A 19,895-nucleotide genomic window follows, 5' to 3' on the forward strand; every position below is an offset into this window, starting at 1 on the left:
AAGTCCTGTTTGTGGAGTGATTCACAGAATCAGTTAGATCTCTGTGAACTTTGTACATAGACAAGAAACTAACTGAATTTTTAATTAGAACAGGAAAATATTCTATGCATATTGCTTTTTACTGTCTGGGTTTTTTTTGTGTTTTATACCATCATCTTAGTGAAAAATATGAGCTCCCTACATGAAAAAAAAGATCCAATGTTTAATTAAATGTATAACTCTTCAAGCACAGGGTTATATGCCAGGCTGCCTGTCTTGTATCAAAATAGTTCATTAAGCATCTAATTGGATTTCTAGAGTCAAGAAAACTGCCTTTCTTAACCAAAACTAAAAAAAAAAAAAATCACTAATCTTTGATCCTTCTACTGTGTATTAAATGAGACATATAACTTCATGTTCTAAACACATCGATTCTTTTCAGTTTATTTTCCTTTTAAGGTTGTTCATTTTTTAATGTTGTTAATTCATAAAAATCTGTATTCTTTCAGTTGTATTCATGTCATCTGTTCAAATGGTGTACTAAGTAGCTTGCGGTTCAAATGACCCAGGGTATTTCACATTGTTTTTAATTTTCATTAGCAGTATGACACACAACTTCCTTACTCTTCAAACACATATATTTTTTAAATAAGTAATCTGATTTATAATTCAATTCATTATTTCAGTTTACCTGCCACTGCTGCACCATTTTGCAATATATATGCTATGTCATGGAATGATGAAAGTAGCATATTAATAAAACAATGGAGGTATATAGTGCTGTCCTCAGGTTCAGTAGAAGTAGTGATAGGAAAAGATGTTTGCTGTGAATATTGATATTTTAAAATTAACTCTACTAAAAATGAAGAGGTGTTTACATAAAATATGAGCAATTTTGGGGTTGTATTTCAGATAATGAGTTTCTAAAGTAGCAGCAGAGTAGGCAATATTTTTTATTAAAATACTTTTTATTAAAAGTAAATGCAGAACACTGGGTTACTTTTTTTTTTTTTATTAAATTGTCTATGTCTTCTTTCACAAATGTAAAAAAAAAATAAATTGTTTGATACCCAAAACAATTTTGTCCTTTCACATTTCACAACTGAGATGTAAATATGGCTTGATTGGATAGTGCCTGTAACTTGTTTGGTTTTATATTTTAGATGTCTCTTAATCATGCAAGTTTAGCTAAATTAATGAACATGGTGTTAATTCTGTGAAACTGAGACTGTTTTACAAAGTGTGCTTACATCATTCCCTACAGACATTTTTTTGTGTGAATTCATTACTGATGTTATATACTTCTTGGTAATAACATTGTGAAATGTCGGAGAATGCTGTGACCAAAACTACTTTGACTTAGTTTGGTACTCATACTCAGATTAAATGTACAGGATGCCACATCTTCCTTTAAAATATCCAGACTATGGGTTTTTGAAATACACATGCAGATTACAAAACTAAAAATTAATTGAGGCTTATTCTTTTATTATTATTTTTTCATACTATCATGATTTATGTAACTTTAATTATGACAACAATTAGTTTTTTTCTGGGTGTTAACTGTACAGGTATGCGTACCAGAGTAATGGGTAGTTTCACAATGCACAATGTAATACATATGTGCATTGGCAAAAAAAAATGCAAATTAATGCCAGTTGAAATGTATTTATCGTACTTTTTCCTTCTTGAAACTTATCAGTATATATATGGAAAAACAAAAGTTGTTCGTATGGTAGTGATAATTATGGGTTAAGACAGGGCAGGCTTAATTTATTTTATGGATATGTTGAGGGGAATGATCAAATTCACATCTGAAGCAAGGTTCCATATTAAACCTGATTTTACTTTAGCGTTTTCCAGTCTAGATCATAAGAATGATCTTAAAAGGAAAAATAACTAAATTATCTGTGGTCAAAGGTAACCAAATTTTATTATAAATTATCATATTACCAGAAGTGGTTTGCTTTTACCATACTGATGTTTAAGATGCCGGCGAAAAAGAACTGATAATTCCTTTCCTTTATTTTTATATTATGAATAATGGGCACTGAATTAAAATCAGACCTTAAAAATATGCTACCTTTTCTCCCTTAGACAGTTTACCCTCACAGTTTACAATTTAAAAGTTTTTGCTGTCAGTATGTATTGTCTTCAGGTTGAGGAGAGTGCTGTAGTGAAAGTAGATACCAACATAGATCCTCTTAACAGATACAGTATGACTGATACTGGTTTAAAATGCAGCAAGAAAAAATATTTTCTTACTAGAAAATAATTATAGAAAACAAAATAAATAAAATATGTATCAGAAAATCTACTTGGTAGTAGTAAACTTTGATGGATGATAACACTGTATTACATTTAGACCAGAAATTCTAAAATTCCATGAAAGTTTACATGTAACGCCTTGTAATCTCTAGGTAGAAAGTAGATGATTTATACACATTTCAACAGCATTGTCTGCTATGTGTGGATGTTTGTGTGTATTTCTGGTGACAAATATTGTTGTTATTATTATTACTTGCACACAGTGTTGCATGCTTAAACATAATGAACATTCTAAAAGTTTAAATATTAGTAAAGAACAATTGTTATCAAATTTTATTTTCAGAAGCTAAATTTTTCCAGCTCATCTGAAGGAAGTACAGTTAATTTAGATCTCTTTGGAGAAGAAAAAGCTGAAACTGAACCAGAGAAAGCATCAGAGCTACAGCCATGCTTTACAGAAGGTGTGTTTTACAGAAGGTGTGGAAATAAGATTTGGGGTTGGTTTTTTGGTTTTCGATTGTTTGCAACCGCAGTGGCAGTTCAAGGAAGCTATTTGCTACTGCAATCATGAGTCCTAGTTTGTCAGATCTTATAATTAATTTTGTCTGTTGTAGATAGCTGTACTGAAGTCCATGGAGCCATTTATAATCTATATATAATCCATTTAGAATCTATAAACCGATTCTCAGCAATCAGTAATCCTGTTGATTTAAATGACATTTTCAGTAGTGAAATCTGAAAGACCAAAGACCAAATCCTACACCAGATTCACTCCACTGAGAAATTTAAACTACTATCATGATTACCTGTGGGCCCCTTCATAGCTCTAGGAAGAAATTCAGTGAATGATTTGGATCTTGGAAAGTTTGACTCACACAGTAGAGTTGTTATCTTGACATGACACCATTAATGTGGGGAGGGAGTGCATAAATGTAATGTAGGACGCAACAGTTGAATGAGATCCTATGTTTTTATTAAGTAAAGAAGTGTTAACAGCATACTTGCATGCCCTTAGAAGTTTTGGTTTATTTTAGTTCTGTGTAGCTATATCCTTTAGGGGACTACTGAAATTTACTGAAAATTACTGAAACGTATTTCCTACCATTGTGGTATTACAAATTTTACTTTCCTTTCAAGTCATGCTTAAAATCAAAACAAAATATGTTCCTGGATTAGCTCTCCTATCCTATTCATGCTTTCTGATTTACTGTTATGAAAACACCTTTGACTTAGGCTGGGACTCTTGTCCTTTGAAATATTATTTCACTCATCTTTAAAAAAACAAAACTGTTTTGCAGTGTGAGGCTATATTGAATATATCAAACTCTCGATTTAAAAAAAAAAAAGTATATTTCTCAAATAATTTCACTTTATATTACAGTTCTTCCTTATTCTTATATCATGTGATGTCTATCCATCCTTGGGCATAAGATTAATTTTTTCAATAATGTAGGCATTTTGAGTAGGTGAAGGTAAGGTAAATCATGCTTTTCACAATGGTAGCTGTTTTATCTGAGCTGATGAAATACACTGTAACTTACTTGTAAAATATGAACTTAATGACAGTCATAGGAAAACTAAGCTGCTGCCTTTGGGAACCGTTAAAGTAATTTAAACTTGGTTATGTTTCTATGAGATTGATGATTTTTAAAGAAATACAGAGACTTCTGTTAAGCAGGTAGATACTGAGGTTCATTGAAAACTGTGCCTTGAGGCCCCGTGACAAGGTAAGGAGCCCTTCAAGGTGAGGCAGAATTCTGTGGGTGGTGGCCACAAATCTGTACCACATGGAAAAGCTCTCACAATCTGCAGTTAAATCAGTTGTTTATGTCATGACGGAGGTATCATCCCTTTCAAATCATCCCTTGAAGCAGAGGTCACTCCTTAGTAAATTAAAATAGAGTGTTTACATCTGTGATTTATTTGAACCTTACCTGAGAGACAACAGTACTTTTGAAAGAAGCTGCTGTACTCTTGATCTACCTCATGTGAAAGCTGCTATGTGTTTGTTTCTACTCCCTGACAGTTCTCATATGTTCTTTGTTTTATCTGTATGTAAATGAAAAATTACTTTTTTAAAAAGTGCTTATAAATTAAAATTAGCTTAATTAGATTACACTCTTTTTTAATTATTATTATTATTCTAAGTTTGTTGTAGTGTTAGGGTAGTAGAAGAATTGTGTGCAGCAAGTTTTCATACACCCAAAGCATCAAATTGAGAAGGTAAGTGTGCTTTAAGTAGCTTGCAGTACTTTGAAGCATAAATTGAAGTAATTTGAACTCATGAAACAGAAGCCTGTTAAGAGTGATTTTGCTTTTTCAGGATAATGAAAATTCTACTGTATATCAGTTTGTCATTGTATTACTAGGCTGTATACGGAAATTTAAATGCTGTGAAGGTAGTATGGAAAGCACAAAAGGAAGAATCTGGTGGAACCTTCGAAAAACCTGCTACAAGATCGTTGAACACAACTGGTTTGAAACATTCATTGTCTTCATGATTCTTCTCAGCAGTGGTGCTCTTGTAAGTAGAGCTTGAACCCATAGAAACAGTACCCACAAAAAATGTTTTATCAAAGAGAGTATTGTAACATATCTGTGTTCATGCAGAAAAAAAATATAAAGTTGGCTTGAAAGAGAGCTACGTTGTGATTTAACCCCAGCTGGCAACAAAGTACCATGCAGCCGCTCACTCACTGCCCCCTCACCCAGAGATATGGGGAGGAGAATCGGAAGGGAGTGAAAGACTCGAGCGTTGAGCTAAGAACAATTTAATAATTAAAATAAAATACTAACAATATTATTAATAAATAATAATAATGAAAAGGAGGGAGAAGGGAAGAGGAATTAAATCCGAAGGGAAGGAAGAAAAGAAAACAAGTGATGCGTAATACAGCTGCTTGCAAGTGGCTGACCAATGCCCAGCTGGTCCCCAAGAAATGGTCAGCAGGCCTTGGCCAACCACCTCCCCACCACCCCTCTCCCGCCAGGTTTATATACTGAGCATGACGTCCCATGGTATGGAATATCTCTCTGGCTAGTTCAGGTCAGCTATCCTGGCTGTGTCCCCTCCCAGTTTATTGTGCCTCTCAACCTTTCTTCTGACAGGGCCTGAGAAACTGAAGATAACTCTATCCTCGCCACAACCAGGACAGCCTGCATCTAAATTCCCAGAATATTTTGGACAGTGCATATAAAATAAGTCATTAAAATTCTGCTGTCAAATAACATTCTGCAGATTAATTTTTTATGAATACAAGATGATGTGTGTTTAAGGGTGTTTATGAAAAAGATTACACTAAAAATCTTGTTTAAGAAATTATAAAAATTATACAAAATTAATTGTATGCAGTAAACTGGAACAATTACTTTAATTTAAAAATGTCAAAAAAAAAAGTACAGATACTGAATTCATCATGTTCCCAGTTAATTTTTTGCTTTTAATTTAGATTCAGTATATCTAGACTGTTACATAGGAATCCTTTAATTCATTTATACTGTTCTTAGTGGCAACTAGTCCTTCACACAGCTACTAAGTATTGGGGTCTTTTTGTTTGTTGATTCCCATAAGATTTAGTATATACTGTAATTATGTCTGCTCTGGCACCTGAAGCACCATGTCCCCTCTTCTCTGACCTCGGTGTTTGCAGAGTAGTTTCTCTTACTCTTTGTCTTCAGTCCTCACAATGCCATCTGGTGTTTTGCCCTTTCTTAAATATGTTTTCCTGGAGGTACCATCAGCTTCACTGATGGTCTCAGCTGCTGCCTGTGGTAGGTCCATTGTGGAGCCAGCACAGGGCAGCCCCTGGTCTCTTCTCAAGTGGGCCAGCCCTACAGCTTCCCACTACTAAAACCTGGTCACCAACACCCAATATTGGAATTCAGCAAAGATCAGCAGCAACATAAAAATTAGTCACTGTAACTCATTATTCTCTTTTGTTAGTTGAATTTATTATAACCAGGAGGCTGCCTTCTGACTGAGTCTGATGGGGCTTTGCAGGGTGGCAAATTGTAATTTTGTGTTGACTATTATTGAAATTTCTCAAAACCCTTTTTTAGTTACAATCCAATCATTATATTATATTTCCATTATCAGGCAATAATAAAATCTAAAATTCAGAAAACGCAATTGTAATCTCTGCTCTGGTTTGCTTTTCAAGCTAAAACATCTAAAGTTGAAAGTGATTTTACTTTGCCATTTTTAATTCAGTTATTTTGGGTTAATGTATGGTTTGGGAAGACCTATGATATTTGGCTTATATGTAACCATTCTTCACAGGCTTTTGAAGATATATATATTGAACAGCGCAGGACTATAAAAATCGTACTGGAATATGCTGATAAAATCTTCACTTATGTCTTTATTCTGGAAATGGTGCTAAAATGGGTGGCCTATGGTTTTCAGACTTACTTCACAAATGCTTGGTGCTGGCTGGACTTCCTGATTGTTGATGTAGGTACTATACTTTCTAAGTAGCCTATTTCTGTTGTTCAGGTAGATCCTTTTATGTAACTCCAATCTAATACATATACATATATATATTCAGTGAAGAACATAAATTGAGTTTAAAAGAATAGAAAATGGCATACCAGTGAATAAGTTTCCACTGTAATTATTCAGTAACTAAATCCACCTTTATATTTATGCTGTCATTGACTCCATGTGTTCTCTCTGGGGTTTACTGCAGTGGCTCCCAACCAGTGGGTGAGGGCTGTCAGCTGACTGGACTTCAGTCTTCTGGATTTGGTGACAGAATGAGGAGGAAGCAAACACAGAAAGGAAAGGAAAATTTAAGTGAGCACATGAGGTTGGGATAGGACAGCTGATCCTGAGCTTAATGAGTCACTGGCAAAGAACTGCAGGGGAGAATGGTATCAAGAAGATTTCAAAAATAGAGGGATGGGAGCTGGGAGACAGCAATTAGAGTAAAGAGGGCTGAGGAAAATCAAAAGTGATAACCTATGGATCAATATAAAAAGATGAGGATCATTCATTTGCAGTCCTCAGTTTGATTATTATGGCGCTCTAGGTACTAGAGTGTGTACTAGACTGCAGGGCCCAATTTCAGTGCAACTCTTCCAGTTTCCATTGACACATCACTTTCTAAAGATTCTTTTTTGGAAGCTGAAAATATTTTGGTTTTGTTTGGCTTTGTTTCTCATCGTAGAGAATGCTTTCTGTTGCCCCTCTGAATTCTGAATTCTTATAACAAAAAAAAAAAAAAAAAAAGGCCAGGTTTTAGGTGACAGAATTAATGCTTTTCAACAGTAAAAAATAAAAAGTACTGTTGAAATTGCACTCCAGAGAAATTAGTGGAATTAGTGACATGGCATGATATTTCTTATAAAGGAGTTCTTTCTCTTTGTGTAGGCATTTGAGTAGAGATTCAACAAATGGACAGGGGAAAAAAAAACATTAATCAGATGGAATCTGGGATCTAGGACAGAATTTTTTTTCCCTACCAAAGAATTGAAAATTACCTAATTATCTTTTTTAAATACTTTTTTGGAGGCAAAGGCACAGATGGTGTTTCTTATCTGTCTTCCTTATTTAACTGTGCTTCTCTTTCTAGCGTCACTTGTGGGTCAGGGGTGTAGAATCCCCATTTTGGGCAAATGGGCTAACTCAGTAACATGAGATAACATATGTTTTCTCTGGGAAATGCAGTTTTCTGCTTTCTCCTTTCGCATCCTCTCCATACCTTCTGTTGTGAACACCCAATACATACATACAGAAAGTAAAAAGTCAGCATGCGTTCCCGGAACAGATGTATTGACCACTAAGAAACTCAGTAAGTTTTCTTTCTTTAAGATTAAATTCTGCAAAACAAGATACCCTCAACAAGGCAAATGAAGAAAAAAAAAAAAAAGTTAAGACTGTTTTTGAGTAAGGCTGAATATATATATATATATATATATGTATATATTTTTTATGTTCACTGTCTGTATGGATGCCATAGATTTCTCATAATATTTTTTATTGTAACTCAAATGCTAAATGAAAAAGTATGATAATTTTAGTATTAATGGGAAAGCAGTGGCAATCATACAGATCAATTTTGTCATCTTTGCATGAAATTGTTGATGCCATGCTTTACTCTTGTTTCCTGTTAGGATTCCAAGACAGTATGTTTCTAGAATCTTGTGATAGACAAATAGAAATGCAGATTTGAGTATTAGAGTTGTCCTTTGTGAAAATCAAAGAAAATAAGAAAAAAATAAATGTATTACCATTTAAGAAGCATTCACAATTAGTAACTTTGTGCAAGCCTGTATTATGAAAGTTGGACTTTGTATTGCGTTTAAGATCAATTCTTCTTATCAAAGCATACCATATCTCCATATGGATAGGTAGGACCTACTGTTTTTTTCAGTTATTTCAGTGCTTTCTTGTAGCCATCTTCATGTCATGCTTGGAATGCCTGCATCTTATCACCCTATAGAAGCAGATCGTAGAACAATTTAGGTTGGAAGACACCTTTGGAGGTTTTCTTGTCTAGCTCCTTGTCTTGAAAGCAGGGCCATCTTAGAAATTAGCTCAAACCTGCTCAGGGTGATACTCAGTTTTGAACAGAGATTCTGCCACCTTACTTGGCAATGTTTCCAAGTGTTTGGCCACCTGTGTTGTAAGGCCCCTCCTCCCCCCACCTCCCATCCCCTAAAAAATTCAGTGGTGGTCTGCTTAGCTTTTTCTGACTTTATTGCCAGATTTACTTACTGTTTTCAGGTGGTAGCAAGCAACTTTTAACTCTTTCTCGTACTACTGGCATTTTACCTGTTGGTTTAGGTAATAGGCAATGTGCTGCCCTCAACTGCTTATCTTTGCTTTGTCTTCCTGTCCTGTGGCATTATCCAGTTGAACTTTGAACAAATCTGCTATACCAGTACCAGTCTAATTAAACATTTCACAGTGAGACAGTGTTTCACAGGATTTTTTTAGGCAAACTGTTCTGTACCCATCAGCCTAAATTCTCCAGCTGTCCTCTGTTTGGGAAAGAATTTATAGCATGTGAAAATAAATTCTTTCCCATTATGATGTTCACAGTGTTTTCAGAAAAGCATAATTAGCCCCAGAACAGGTACAAATGCTCATTTTGCTCAGCCTTCCATATGCAAGTTCAGAGGGTGTAATGAAAAAGAACAAACATGGGATTGTGTAGTGTTTGACAGCTTGCTTAAGCTAGCCTTAGAGGAAAGAAATTTGCGTAAGGCTACCTCATGTGTAAATGCAACAGGAGACAGCCGTCTGGAGTAGAAGACTCGGTGAGGACCGAAAACATTGACTCTCACCAGAAAACAGCAGGGCAATCAGCTTTTGAGCTGCTAATCCAGCTGTACTTAAAGATTTCAAAACTTCTTGTAGATTAGATCCTCTCTTCCGGAAGAGTAATAACGTTAAAAAAAGAAAGAAATCTCAAGCCACTCTAGTTGTTCAAAACACAAGCATTTTAACAAATCCAAAGCAAGATGTTTCCACCTTACGTTAACAATGTGCTTTTCTGCAAATGCCCTATGTGGTAGTTAAAGAACAGAAAGTTGAAAATGAAGCTGAGGATGGATTCTGTCTCACATGTATCATTACAGTGCATTTTTTACATTTTCCTTGGTTTTGTTACAATACACATTTATAATTTACTATGTTTTATGAAAGTATAGAATAGTATTTTGTACCTTTACATCAAGTATATAATATTATTTTGTAGTTTTACATCACAGGAATGTTACAGATAGCACTTTTGTATGTGGAAGGCAGTTCAGAGCTGGTATGAGTTGTCCAAACCACGATCATACATAGGGAAAAGGAGGAAATTACTTATTAATAAAAAAAATGTAAAAAGCTTGCCTACACATGCACACATATCCACAGATGGTACCAGAAAAATTAAGCTATAATTGCCATCAGCACCATGTGACAAGATGAACTATCCTCCCTCTTCTTTCTCCCCTCCAAAAAAAAAAAAAAAGAAACCATAAAAAGTAATATATTAAATTGTATTTAGTTTTCAAAGAAAGATAAAATTATAGCATCATTGAGCAGAGGTATGCTAATCTTGCAGGAAGAGAATTTCTTGCAATGTAAATGTAAGTGCATTATCTGAGAAAATAGGGTTATCTGACAGGAATACTTGAAACTTTTTCTCTGTATCTCTCTAGAATTATAAAAGAAAGGCATATTGCTAGTAAGGTCTTGATGAATTCATAGGGATTAATGGTTTCTATGCTAAATATTTGTCTAGCATTTGAATGAAGGTCATTCCGCTCAGTGAATGTCTTCTTTTTCTGGATCTTCTCCTAGTTTTCTTTTCCCTTTTTTTAATGAAATTTTCTTCTCTTGAGCTACGTGGCCTAATTATAATCACTTCAGCAGCTGAGTTGTCTAAAGTTCTAGATGGGTTATTTCATAAAGACAGGTAAATAGTTATCTATGATGAGGCATTGTAGTGATCACTGACTTGTATTTCGTATATTTCTCAGATGTTGAGTTCCCTGAGTTTTGGTTTTACCTGGTTTGTGTAATTTACAAAAAAACAAAAAAACAAAAAAAAAAAAGCACCTTGATTTTATTAAAACATTGCATGCTATGTTTGTTTAAGAGACATGAAAAATTAGCCAGCTTCTCCTCCTTGTCTATGTATTTTATCATGTCCCACTGTTTAACCCATTTCAATACTCTAAGGCAGATTACTCTAAAACGTATCTGCCAGCTTCGTGTTCATTCTTGGACTTAGAATTTTTAACTTCAGTTTTGGACTTTAAACACCAGAAACAGTACTCTTTGCCAAATGGAGGTATACATAGGTTTTCTTCTGGTACCTGATATTATGATTTCTAAATATCCAGATTGCAGTAGTCTGAAGAGATAACAAGTCATAGTTCACAATTAAAATATTAACTCTGTCGTAACTCCCCTTCCCTGGAAAGTGCTGTCTGTTGTTCTATGCATCTGAGTGCATTGCTTTTAGGTAATTGTTGACATTGTTATTTCTTCGTGTCTGTCGTACAGTTAGGGGTCACATGTGTCGGAGTCCTGTCTGACTGAGTATATACTACTTCCAAGCCTGTCATCATCTGCAGGCAATATGAATTACTAGTTATTCATATATATGCTACTGTGTGAATTACTGCAGACTGGCTCACAAATGCTGCTGGCTCACATTTTATCATTACTGTAATAATGCAAGTGTAGTAGAACACAGTATTGTGTTGTAGTATTTAGTATTGTAATGTCACATAGAATGGGATTAGTTTTTTCAGTACGTTTCAGGCTTTGGCTGAGTTTATTGGGAAGATGAGTTTTTATTAAAATTACTTGTATCTAAATTGCCCTTTGTTTTGCACAGATATGATGTGCATTCTTCTAACTAGCGCTCTGTGATGAAAATTCCAGAGATTAAGGTCTCTTTTTGTTCAGACTGCTCTGAAATTCACACACAATGTTCCATTATGGTTTTTTGATTTTCTTTATTCTGTATTATTTGTGCTAGCTAGAGGCTTAGGGTCCTTATGAACTTTTTTCTGATACCCAGATCAAAGTTTTCTTCCTCAAGGCGTTACATTTGTATTGTGAGCCTATTAAAAAAATAATCTTGTTTTGTTTTGTTTCCTTTAGGTTTCCTTGGTTAGCTTAGTAGCTCACGCCCTTGGTTTCTCAGAACTCAGTGCAATTAAATCCCTTCGGACATTGAGAGCTTTGAGACCTCTAAGAGCTTTGTCACGCTTTGAAGGCATGAGGGTAAGAAAAAAAAAGTGTAATAAATCAATACAAATATGCCTAATTATAAAATCATGGAGGAACACTGAATGGCATGTCTGTTTTCAAGTCCAACAGTGGCATGTTTGATTGCATTACATGTGTTATTCTGTTTCTAGTTGCATTACTTCAATATATTTTAATGTTCTACATTAATTCTTTTGCTATATTTGGAAGAAAAAAAGTAATCTTTTAACTACTCGACATATTGTTACTAAAAAGGGGTTTTTTTCTGTGTTTATTTACCAGGTGGTTGTGAATGCTCTTACTGGAGCAATCCCATCCATTATGAATGTACTTCTGGTTTGTCTTACATTCTGGCTAATTTTCAGCATCATGGGAGTAAATTTGTTTGCTGGCAAGTTCTATAGGTGTGTTAACACCACAACTGGTGAGCCGTTCTCACCAGAGGAAGTCAATAATAAAACTATGTGTAAAAATCTTATGATGACTGTTGAGAATGTTCGGTGGAAAAACGTAAAAGTAAACTTTGATAATGTTGGAGCGGGTTACCTTTCTCTGCTGCAAGTAGTAAGTGTATAAATTTTGATACGTTAATTTTCCAGCTTTAAGTTTTATAGTAGTAACATTTAATTCCATAATTTTCAATGTTATTTTTTTAATTTATGAATGGATATGGGATATTATTTTATAATTGTGTTCTATGGAGCTAATTAATGTTGCTTATGGTAAAACTCTGGTATATTCTGTGGCCATTTTGGAAAAGGAGGAATATCCAATCTACTAGATGGTTGTCAAGTTCCTTGGCACCCAAACACTAGTACCTTTTCAAGCTCTACAGAAATACAGTATCTCATTTAAAAAAAAAAAAAAAAAAAAAAAAAAAAAAGAATACAGCGAAGATTTATTTTGCTTCTTTGATCTGTTAGGAAAAGTTATATTTTTACTGTGATACTCAAATAGATACGTTCTAGGGCACATCTGATCTTCAAATAAGAGAGGCAACTATTGATTTAGTAGAAGTTTTTAAATTAACTTTTTCCTTTCTCTTCTTTCCATTATTCTTACTAGTCCAACTCCAGTCATTTTCTATTATTGTCAAGTGGGTTTTTTGGAGATAGTTTTTCGCTTGCTTTTAAACTAGATGAGCAGTTCCAGAATTTACTAGTGCTAGATTCCTAAGGACAAGCCTTTTTTAGAGGCAGCATCTGTAAATTGGAGCCCACAGGACAGAAACATATTCCTAATAAGGGTCACTTGACAAACTGCTTCTGGGGAAACATTTGTGCTTATAATCAGTTGGTAATTATTCTGTCTTTAAAAATATCTCCAACTGGTAGTATTTAGTAATTAGTATTCTGTTAGCAGGCTGCTGTCTGACTGCTCCAGGGAGTGATAGTAGCTATTGCTAAATTATATTGCAGCTGTGTAAATGATGAGCGTAGAGGACAGCAGTGCTTTTAGCTTTTGTAACAAAACTTAGATAGAATAGTTCAGCTATGTAATGTTTCCTGTAAACATGACATTCATAGCTTATTTTCACCTAATATAGCTCACAGGAGTAGGTTTGATGCAAGGCCCGCTAGATGGATAAGAAGTTGACTGGAAGGCTTTCTCCAAAGACTTGGACTTAGTGGCTCAATGTTGAAGTGGAAACCAGTAACAAGAGGTGCCTGTCAAGGATCTGCACTGGGACTAATATTATTCAATAGCTTCATCAATGACATAGTGGGATTGAGTGCTCCCTCAGCAGTCTGCAGATTACACCGAGCTGAGTGGTGCAGTTGATAGGCTTGAGAGGGATGAGATGCTACCCTGAGGGACCTTGGCAGGCTTGAGGAGTGGGCAAAGCCACGTGCAAAGTTCTGCACTTGGGTCAGGGCAATCAGCAGTATCACTACAGCCTGGAGGGTGAATAGGTTTGAGAGCAGCCCTGCAGAGAAGGACTTGGGGATACTGGTTGACAAAAAACTGGACAGGAGCCAGCAATATGCACTTGCAGCCCAGAAAGCCAATCATATCCTGGGCAGCATAACAAGAAGTGTGGCCAACAGATAGAAGGAGGTGATTCTCCCTATCTACTTCACTCTTGTGAGACCCCACTACTGCAAGAAAGACAAGAACCTCTGGAGTGGGTCCAGAGAAGGACCAAGTAAAAGATCTGAGGGCTGGAACACCTGTTCCATGAAGAAAGGCTTACAGAATTGGGGTTGTGCAGCCTGGGGAAGAAAAGGCCCCCAGGGGACCTTATTGTGGCCTTTCAATATATAAAGGAGGCTTATAAGCAAGAGGGACACTTTTTTTCCAAAGGTATGTAGTGGCAGGACAAGGGGCAACAGTTTTAAACTGAGAGAGGATAGGCTTAGATAGGACACAAGGAAGATTTTTTTTCTTTTTCTAATGATAAGGTGGTGGGATGCTGCAACAAGTGGCTCAGAGAAGTTGTGCATGCCCCATCACTGGAAGTGTGTGATGTAGTGAAAGATACCCCTGACCATGGCAGAGGGATTGGACTAGATAATCTCTAAAGGTCCCATCCAAGCCAAACCATTCTAAGATTCTCTTATTTTCCTTAAGATTTCTTGGGACTATGTATCTTCTGGAGTTTCTTCTAGGACTATTTGCGTACTCTGTCTGAACAATGCCAACCCATGGTGGCTGATTTTTTTGAGTCCTCCTCCAGTTTTCTGATAATCAGTAAGTTGGAAAGGAGAGTCTTGTTATAAGCAAGTCTTGTTAATAGACTTTCTGTTATGCTTAGATATAGATTGCAACTCATCCTACATAGTTTATATGAATTTGCATGAAGATTAGAATGTATTCAGTTTTTAAGTGTTTGGGAGAAATATTTCATGGTAAATTATTTACTGTGAATGCTTTGCCCATGTCTTACCAGACTGGTAATATTCCTATTTATTTTTGTGGATGCAAATACATTGCAGAAGACATTGTTTTATTTAGAATATTTACAAAATTGGAGCTTTGATAGAAAATATTAACAAACTTTGTTTTTAGGCAACGTTTAAAGGATGGACAGACATCATGTATGCTGCTGTTGATTCTAGAGAAGTGAGTACAATATAAAATTTACTGAGTGAAAACTAATATAAGATGATGTAGTGCTTCTTCAGTGGCAGTCAAAATAAAATAAAATGTAAAAAATAAAAATGTAAAACCTTGATATTTTTTATATAAATCTATGCATTATGAAGTGCATATACTTTTCATAGGTAAAAAAATATAGTGTTAGATCTACAATAAGTATTACTAATTTAATAAGTCATCTGTAAATAACAAAACTAATGAAATCAGATTTCCCATTAACTTATATTGCTGAGATCTTACAGATTAGGGAACAAATTTTTCCTGTGTCTCTAGAAATAACCCAAATAATCACTTGCAGTAGTTAATCCAGAGCTGCAGATTCAGGTGATCTCAGAAAATAAAATGGCTGAATTTTGCCTGCTTTTCTGTTAATGCTTTTATTTGTTTGCATCTTTCATGTATCCAGCTCCTGACTTGCATAAAGTCCATAGGAACTGAATTGCTTTTGAGATTGGCACACTTTTTTCAAATTTAGTAGGAAGTCCACAAAACATCAAATGTCACTAGAGAGGAACTGGCAGACAGAAAGGGGAGGAGTGGCAGGTCTGTGTGTGCAATTACAGACACCTGTTGTAAATAGTTTTTCAAGTTCAAAGATAAGGCAAGTGTAGGGTATGCTCCAAAACAGCTGGTTTTTCCCCTCTTGTCAAGGAGTTGCTGCCCAGCTGGATGCAACTTCTGTTCCTGCTTGGTATTCTGTGATGTATCTTAACTGTTATTTGTGATGTATTGCTGTTTTTCTATGTTACATAGGAAGAGAAACAGCCCAAGTATGAGTACAGCCTGTACATGTATATTTACTTTGTTGCCTTTATCATCTTTGGATCATTTTTCACCCTAAACTTATTCATTGGTGTCATCATAGATAACTTCAACCAACAAAAAAAGAAGATAAGTATCACATGTTTCATTTTCACAACACTTCATTCTTATTGAGCATTCAGCCAATGTATGCAAGGATAAGTCTGAGTGTCAGAAATCTCTCATAATGATAGAAAGGAGAAAAAGAAATCAGCTATTAAGATTTCCTTTTATTCTATTCAAAATAATGAAATAATGAAAGTCTTTTGCTTTTTAAGGCATTTGAAGTAATTTAAACTTTCACTGAATGCCTGAGTGGTCTCCATATCTCTGTACAGCCTGATAATATGTTGTACATCAGAAAGTTATGTACTGTTTTTCACTTACCCTTACAGTGCTGTGACAAAGGTATGTGAAAATGCAAATTACTTAATTTGAGCAAATAGATGCCAGAAAAGAGAACATGCAAAACTACAAATACCAAAATCAATAAACAATGTATAGCAATACTGTGAGGGCCTTCTTAATTACAGAGAGTCTAATACAGACAAGCTGAGTGCTGAAACTACTGCTCTGTGTTGTAAGACGAGAGAGGGTTGGGAAGCTGTCCTATAAGTTACTAGTAAATCTGCAAGACAAAGAAAATTGTTGATGTTTAAAGATGTATACTTTTTCTTTTCAGCTGAAAATGTTTCTATGATTCAAATGAACACAGGATTGTGTCAAGAACTCCAGGAGCATTTAAATAGATTAAAATTAAGACTGTGATGGCAAATTAAATTCTACTTGCTGTTTAAACTGTAAATGCTGTCTAAGGTCTACAGTGGTCATTTTTCTGTAGACATTTGGAGCAGAATCATACTGGAATGTTGATTTTAAAAAAAAAGTGAGCTAAGTAATAGCAAGGCAGTACATAATTTCTTCATTTCTGATTCTAGATAGTTTGTCAAGTTTGATTCATTGGACTGAAAAAAAGATACTGCTAGACTTACTTCAGCGGAAACTTCCAGTAAATCTTTCTGCTTCAAAATGAAGCATGCAGCTTCATATGTTGCTTCTTCAGATCCTTTGAGTCTCTTATCTTCAGACCTACATCTATATATAATAGAAAGGATGAGGTTGTGGTTCCAAACCTGATGACATCCTCATCCTCCAAGATGTTTGTATCTCTCTGGGAATAAACATCTGGGGCTTCCAGTACTTAAGAGGAAGGTGGTTCACCTTCTTACCCTTGAAGAGAAGGGTAACTAAAGTGATATATACATGCTATTGGTATTTTTGGTGGTCTGTATATAACAGGGTGACCTTACTCAGTAATGTGGTGATTATAAGGTCTGTTAGGTTCATTTGGCAGACACTATGTACTGTAGTCATTATGACACAGAAGGCAGAGAAGGGCTCCTGCTAAAGGGCATTTTCTGACAGTGTGGTATACACCCCTTACACAGTTGTAACTGTCACCAAGAAAGTCAAATACTGCACATATACAAAGGGTAATAATTAGGCTGGACAAAATTCTATCTACATGCTATTCTTCAGTTTCATGTAGCAAATTAGCAAACATTAGTCACTTGTCTATTGAATTTATAGATGCACATAGAAACGTTCAGATCATGCATTGCGTGACTACCCAGCAGTATTTTTCTTGTCTTTGTTCTGCCCTCACATCACTGAGATCATCCATTTTGGGCAATGTTGTTGGGATATGAATGGGAAAGACCTCATGTTGCAATATACTGTCCCTGTGTAGTTGAACTGTGTGTATCTCTTTAGTCCCTGTGTGCATCCTACTTTCATTACATTAGTTCCCATAGGGAAAAAAATGTTCCACTAGGTGTCAAATTCCTAATAATTATGGTCCTCAAAGGCATATAGGGTGTATCTCATCTTGAGACTGCTATTCTCTCTACGGACAGCACACTGAGACAAAGATGACTTGTTCGGTCTTGGTAGCCATTACATCACTGAGACAGAAAAAATCCCCAGTTGAATGCCAGTTCCTTTATAGCTCTTCCTTCCCCCAGATAAGATCTCCTGGCAAAGTCACATCACATTTACACTATAGTCAGCAAATTAATTTCTTGTTTTTCTTTCCAAACCCCTTACTCTCGAAGAACTGGATTTTACTTAAAAATGTGGATTGTGAGGAGAGCATTCTAAACAGGATCTCTTCTGACTTCTAAATCTTCATGTCTATATATGTCTATATGTAGCCACAGCTGGAAGACTCAAACACATCTTCATCCAATGTCTGTCATTTCTTTTTCAATAAGACATTTGACGAAGTCAGTGTGACAGTCACAGAATCAGCTGTGACTCTGAAATTCTTTTCCAAATTCAGTACTTTGACATCATGTATACCTGGAATGTACTTACAAACAAATGCATACAAGAAAAAAAGAAGTTACTTGTCAACATAAATTGTATTTCTGACAATTGTTTCCATATGTATATTACACATACCATTCTAGATATCCTTTTACTCAGACTGCTGTCCTTTCCCTCGGGCAAGAAACCTGAGTAAGCTCATGCTTCTGATGATTTCTGTACTATGTAGGGGGATGATCAAGCCTCATATATGCTGTGGAAGTATTACCGTGGCAAAAAAAAACATCTGCACTGAGATACTCATTCTCAAATGATGAAACACACATCCTGAAAAATAACATCAGTAATTTCTTTTTCCTTGTATGGTTTCCCTGAAGGCGTATCAGCTCTCAGTGAATCTTTTTGCCTTTGAAGCTTTTTTGTTTCTGGTTGGTTTATATACAGTGTGGCGTTTATGGTGGTGGATTTATACGTACCTACAGACTGTATATTTTGAAAAGTGGGTTTTTTTCCCCCACATACTTGATTGAATTAATTAGGTATGTATTTCTTTTAATAACAAATAGATAGAAGGTCTGGGAGTTTTCTCCATTCCTTTTTTTCCTTTGTCCATCAAGACTTGTCAGATACTTTAACAATCTTTGATATAATTACTATATTTTGGCTTAGGTAATAATGTATAAGAATGAACATGTGGTTTGTAAAAACTATGTTCTGCAATGCTGTGAATTAATAGATTTAAAGGCTTGGCTGTAATCAGTTGTATTTTTATTTTTTTTACCTTGGAGGTGAAGACATTTTCCTGACAGAAGAACAAAAGAAATACTACAATGCAATGAAGAAGCTGGGATCCAAGAAACCACAAAAACCTATACCTAGACCAGCGGTGAGAATGCATGCTATTCTTGTGTCATCTACATTTGGGAAGAAATTGCAGCAGTACATTAGCTATCAAAAAAATTTCCCCTCTAACTTTAAAATGGTTTAGGTCGAATTAAATTTGGTGCTTCATTCTGAATTGAAACGTACATATTTCTGTTCTGCAGGAAAAGTCTGTTGTATTTGTTATGCCTGAGGAAGCAAATAATCAAATAATATGAAGAAATAGAAGACTGTTGGGTTTTGAGGGGAAAAGTTAGAGCTGGCAAATACAGAAGTTACTGGACAGTGCTTTTCTTGGATTTTTGAGCCTTTTGTTTCATATATTTGGGGGGAGAAAGAAGGAGATGGGAGGGAGGAAAAGGATGTTCATGTCATAGACTATCACATTTTCTTTTTTCTCAGAACAAATTGCAAGGTCTGGTGTTTGATATTGTAACAAAGCAAGCATTTGACATCGCCATTATGGTTCTCATCTGCCTTAACATGGTCACCATGATGATAGAAACAGACGACCAGAGTGATCTGATGCAAAATATTTTATACTGGATTAACTTGGTCTTTGTTGTCCTTTTCACTGGAGAATGTGTCTTCAAAATGTTTTCACTTCGTTATTATTACTTCACCATTGGCTGGAATATTTTTGATTTTGTGGTTGTTATTCTTTCAATAGTAGGTAAGAAATTTTTATATGACATTTTATATGAAATATAGTAAGCCATGTATTAAATGTTTTATCTCTGTCAAATTTTGCAGATTAGAGGAGATACTTAATTTCTCCTGATGGTTTAGGAAATGAAAAGCATACTTTAGAGTAGTAACT

General features: G+C 35.3%; 1 protein-coding gene across 3 annotated transcripts in view; it reads left to right on the plus strand.

The window, feature by feature from the left end:
* Positions 1 to 19,895, plus strand: part of LOC308068439 (sodium channel protein type 1 subunit alpha) — a 182,837-nt gene that overhangs the window by 24,751 nt on the left and 138,191 nt on the right. For 2 of the 3 annotated variants that reach the window (XM_080399066.1, XM_080399067.1), the window contains exons 15-23: positions 2,591 to 2,708; positions 4,617 to 4,771; positions 6,527 to 6,700; positions 11,858 to 11,980; positions 12,248 to 12,529; positions 14,975 to 15,028; positions 15,818 to 15,955; positions 18,975 to 19,079; positions 19,478 to 19,748. The exons of the other annotated variant lie outside the window; for it this stretch is intronic. In XM_080399066.1, coding sequence (XP_080255192.1) covers positions 2,591 to 2,708; positions 4,617 to 4,771; positions 6,527 to 6,700; positions 11,858 to 11,980; positions 12,248 to 12,529; positions 14,975 to 15,028; positions 15,818 to 15,955; positions 18,975 to 19,079; positions 19,478 to 19,748 — 1,420 coding nt within the window. The remainder of the gene's footprint in view (positions 1 to 2,590; positions 2,709 to 4,616; positions 4,772 to 6,526; positions 6,701 to 11,857; positions 11,981 to 12,247; positions 12,530 to 14,974; positions 15,029 to 15,817; positions 15,956 to 18,974; positions 19,080 to 19,477; positions 19,749 to 19,895) is intronic. 3 annotated transcript variants of the gene reach the window in all.

Source organism: Falco punctatus (assembly GCF_963210335.1).
Source record: "Falco punctatus genome assembly, chromosome: 8".
NCBI lineage: Eukaryota > Metazoa > Chordata > Aves > Falconiformes > Falconidae > Falco > Falco punctatus.